General features: G+C 33.1%; 1 protein-coding gene across 1 annotated transcript; it reads left to right on the top strand.

Moving 5' to 3' along the window:
- The first annotated feature begins 1,229 nt into the window (after positions 1-1,229).
- On the top strand, positions 1,230-2,134 carry LOC114349490 (uncharacterized). The gene is made up of 3 exons (XM_050642866.1): positions 1,230-1,541; positions 1,601-1,669; positions 1,748-2,134. Exons 1-3 carry the CDS (start codon positions 1,434-1,436, stop codon positions 1,871-1,873), a joined length of 303 nt encoding a protein of 100 aa, XP_050498823.1. The 5' UTR covers positions 1,230-1,433; the 3' UTR covers positions 1,874-2,134.
- Positions 2,135-4,607: the final 2,473 nt, after the last annotated feature.

Here is a 4,607-nt window from a genome sequence, read left to right as displayed (position 1 = left end):
TTCTGGAGGAGTATGGACCTAAAAAATTTTTCGCTATTGTGACTGATAACGCAAAGAATATGAGGAAGGCTGTGAGACAATGTGAAGAGATGTATCCCCATCTTGTATCATACGGCTGTTTAGCGCACACATTACATTTATTGTGCAGCGATATTTTGAAATTATCTTCAATAGAGACACATTTGTCACATATTATACATATCGTTAAAACTATTAACCAGTGTCAAGTACTGAGAGCTCAATTCACAGAAATAAGAAATGAGATGAAGTGTGGAGTGTCTCTTAGCCTACCTGTAAAAACAAGATGGGGTTCACATGTAAAATGTCTTCAAGATCTGACTAAATGCAAGTCCGTCCTACAACGTCTAGCAATATCTCCAGATAAAACAATTCAAGATAGAATACGCAGCGCAAAAGCAAATTTACTTGATGAAGGATTCTGGATAAATTCTAGCGCTCTTGTTGAATTGCTTAAGCCAATTACTGAAGCAATAACACGTCTTGAAGGAGATTCTTCGTCAATTCATTTGGTTTGTGAAACTTTCGCGAAAATCGGTAGTAACATATCTACTCATTTAGAATGCGTGAAACTAACGGATTGCGAAAAAACAGAAGCGATGGATAAATTTATATCAAGGAAGGAATACGCCCTTCAACCGATCCATTTTGCCGCAGACTTACTAAACCCTCGGTCTGTTGGTGCAAATTTATCATCAGCCGAAAGGATTGAAGCGATGAAATACATTACTACTATGTCAACCACGACCACGATAGAGATTGGTGATGAAGGAGTGTCAAAGATTACTGAGGATTTAGGAAACTATTTAGCTAAAACAGACTTTTTTGGCGAAACATTTTTATGGAACATACTCGATAATGTCTCTTTGGTTACATGGTGGAAAGGATTTTGTGGACATTCATGCCTCTCCAAAGTTGCAGTCAGGATATTGACAATGCCGTGCACTTCTGCGGCAACAGAGAGAAGCTTTAGCTCCCAGAGCAGCATTCATACGAAGAGAAGAAATCGCCTAACAACTCAAAGGGCAGCAAATTTAAATTATATACAATATAATTCAAAATTGCTGAAACGTTCACGACAACATCACATACAAAGTCAATATCCTATAGAAGAGACTGTACAGAACAACGTTTCGATAGAAGGTAGAAACTTACAGAAGGAGATAGAAGTAATTGAAAACCATATTTCCGAAGAGGAAGAATTAGACGAGGTAATTTTAAATTTAGGCATTTTTTAGATATGTGATATGTGCATGTGATATATGCAGTTTGCTTCTTTTCCGATTTTCCAATGCATTCCACCGTTTTCGAATAAAAAATTATAAATCTTATGTTTTCAGACAATATCATCATGGCATTCAAATACAACAGGAAATGGAAATTCCGACGATGATTTTAATTTTGCTGACTTTGCAATGACCGATGATGAAATTGATCAAAGAATGGAAACTAGGGAACAGAGACCAGCACGCATTTTGAGACAAAGCAAAGTGAACATTTTAGAAAACGTCTTAATGAAATCGGTAAATTAGTGTAAACACATACATATTTATTGTTTATATTCCAAAATTATCAATTTCAGGGTAAAGGCACAGAACAACCCCAAAAAAAAACGGAAGTCGAGAAGGATACTTCAGATGCCGAAAACAAGGTAGTTAGATCTGTATATATTATATTATAAACCCATTATTTTTACTCTCTATGTTTACACTTTCCTATTTAATTTCAGGATGCAGTTCTGGATTTGCCGGAGATAAAAAAAATTACACAAGGCTCATTGGAAGAGCAAACAATTGAAACTTCGACGTTTTATAACAAGAAGGTCTCCAGTTGTCTGCGAAAAAGGAAGTTGTGATTTATAAAAGCCGCTTAAAACAAAACTAAAGAACCTATGTTTTCATTTCTTTATTATTTGTATGTATTTCTTATCCACTTTTCTTTATTTCATAAGTATGTAGTTACTTTGTGTTTATTATATTCAATATGAATGCAAACAATTGATTTTTTAATACAATGAACATAAATTACATAAGTTACATAAATTACATCTGGTTTGTAATTTTTGGGTAATTTTACACGTGTAACTTACAATTTCTGAAATTACACGTAATTTCACATCGCTAGATGTAGCTATATGGAATTCCTACTATGCAATGAAGAAGCACAAAAATGTACAACTGACCCTTTTGGAATACAGAGAAAATTTGGTAAGAGAATTATTGAACATTCCAGAAGATATGAATGATGGGAGAAAACTGATGCATAAGGGAGCTTTGCACGGTGGAAAACGACCTCGAATGGAAGCGAATATCACCCTTAGTCAACCCTAACACTGAACAACACTTTCCAGATATAATTCCACACCCTACAGACCCCCGCAAAACTCACCATGTGAGGTGCAAGTGGTGTTTACGAAAACAAACACGCAAGGAAACCAGATACTTGTGTAAAACGTGTGCCGATAAACCAGCACTTTGCATTGTACCGTGTTTTGAACTGTACCACAAAAATTAAATTTTTTAATATAAGCGTATCTCTGTATTATATTTTCGTTATAAGGATATTTCTTTATTATTTTTTACAGAAATACAGATTTAGTTGCATTTACTAATCGAGAGCGGCATGTACCGCTTTGTCCAGTTGCACAACTTTTGTGACATATATGGACATAGCGGCATTTACCGCACCTTGTTTTTTTTTATAAAAAACAACCTAAACATTCTAAAATATTATGAAACTACTTTTTTATGACAGAAAAATAACAAATTTTAAGATTTTTACAAGTGTGTTTTTTGCGACCCCCTATAAAAACTAGGTGTCCGCGAACGTGTTAATTAAATTCAATATTAAAGCTGCCACCCACCTGCCTCTTCGCAGTTTAAACATTTTTTTTATGGCTTTGGCAGTTTGCCATACAGCCAGTTACATGTTTTTTTTAATCTCATTAGGAGCAGTAAAAAGTTTGAACATTTAATTGAAGCTAAAAGCAATGTTTATTTTTCAAATTAATTTTTTTTCTGTTTTCTGACAGCCGTAAAATGCATTTCGAATTAAATAAATTATATGCGTTCTTCTTTTTGTCTCAAGTTATTTAATTCAAAAAAAAATTTGGGCGCCCTGTATAAATAATTATGTTAATGTCTATATTAGTGAATAGAGGATTGAATAACCTTTCAAATGAGCCATCACACGAGCGCAATTTAAAAAAAAATCATCGATTACGTCATCACGCCCAGATGGATGACGACACTAGTATGATATATATGCCAAAAAATTAAAATTTAAAAATAAAAATCGACCTAATCCGTAATTTATCTCCAGAGTCGCCCATTCTCGAGGAAACGAATTTATTCCAACTCAAACGTCCTCACTGTACCTATAACTTCAGAGGCTTATATCTTAAAACCATGATTTTTTGGAGCTACGCGCCCATTGAATCTTTTGTTCTACACATCAAGGACTACCAGAACCTAAAGTTTCAGAGCATTTGAAAGAGAGGCATTCTCATAAGGTTTCTGCGGGGTCCTTTGAAAATAAGTAGTGGATAGTCCAAAAATCAAAATCTATATGATGCCGAAAGGCGATTTTACCACGAGGGTGGTTGCCACCTCATGTCGAGGGTGTAAATTTTTTACTATATTTTGACCGCAAAAGTTGGTAGAAATATTTATTCTACGCAAAAAACGTTCTATACATTTTTTTGATCAAACTAATTGTTTTCGATTTTTTCGCTATCTAAAATGTTAGTTTTATATCGAAAAAATCAATGTTTCTATTCAGTTTTCTGCAAATAACTAAAAAAGTTTTCGTTTTATCAAAACAAATTTGCTTAACAAAAATGTACTTTGTGAAATAATCAACAAAACGGTTTTTTTTTATTTTCTTACGACCAATATTAATCGAGCTATACTTTATTATATGTTAGCTCTTCTTCGTCAAATGCTAAATATTGGAGTATCAAAGTCAAAAGACGGGAAAACTATGCATTTTTCGAGGATAAAATGTTTCAACTAATTTGATGTACAGTGGAACCTCGATAACTCGGATTAATTGGGACCGCGGCCGATCCGAATTAGCCGTAGAATATGGTAAAAATAATAAAATACGGTATACTTACAGATAAACTCCGATATAATTGAAATAACATGAAATATATGTATATATGCACATTACCTACACATCTAAATTACTAAAAACACGCAAACACAAATCTAAGCAAACGAAAGCAAACAATACAAGACTGTACTACACACAATACAGTCACAATCGGAACGATGTTATGTTATTTAAGAACAGTGAAAACTAAGAAAATTTTTTAAAAAAGAATTTTTTAAAGAGTTTTTTAGTCTTTTTTTGTCATTGGCCTTATTCAGTGTTCTTTATTTATGTATTATTAATATATTCTAGAAGTTTAACTGGCACATAATGATTAGTTTTAAAAAAAATTGGAGTTAAAAGCGAATAACGACTTTTTGTAGTTTGGTAAAAAATGCCATTTTCTTCAGAATAGACAGATTAGCATCAGATATACGAAAAAATGTTTTTATATGAAACTGTAGTTTATTTAATTCCCAAGAACTTGGTGTCAA

Source organism: Diabrotica virgifera, chromosome 2 (genome assembly GCF_917563875.1).
Source record: "Diabrotica virgifera virgifera chromosome 2, PGI_DIABVI_V3a".
NCBI lineage: Eukaryota > Metazoa > Arthropoda > Insecta > Coleoptera > Chrysomelidae > Diabrotica > Diabrotica virgifera.
The sequence above is the reverse complement of the archived record's forward strand: the minus strand, read 5'-3'. Positions and strand labels throughout refer to the sequence as shown.

Excerpts from the sequence above, each read along its gene's own strand:
- LOC114349490 (XM_050642866.1), top strand. The coding sequence starts at position 1,434 with ATGACCGATGATGAAATTGATCAAAGAATGGAAACTAGGGAACAGAGA. Across the intron at positions 1,542-1,600 it reads AAAACGTCTTAATGAAATCG|GGTAAAGGCACAGAACAACC; the intron begins GTAAATTAGTGT and ends TATCAATTTCAG. Across the intron at positions 1,670-1,747 it reads CTTCAGATGCCGAAAACAAG|GATGCAGTTCTGGATTTGCC; the intron begins GTAGTTAGATCT and ends ATTTAATTTCAG.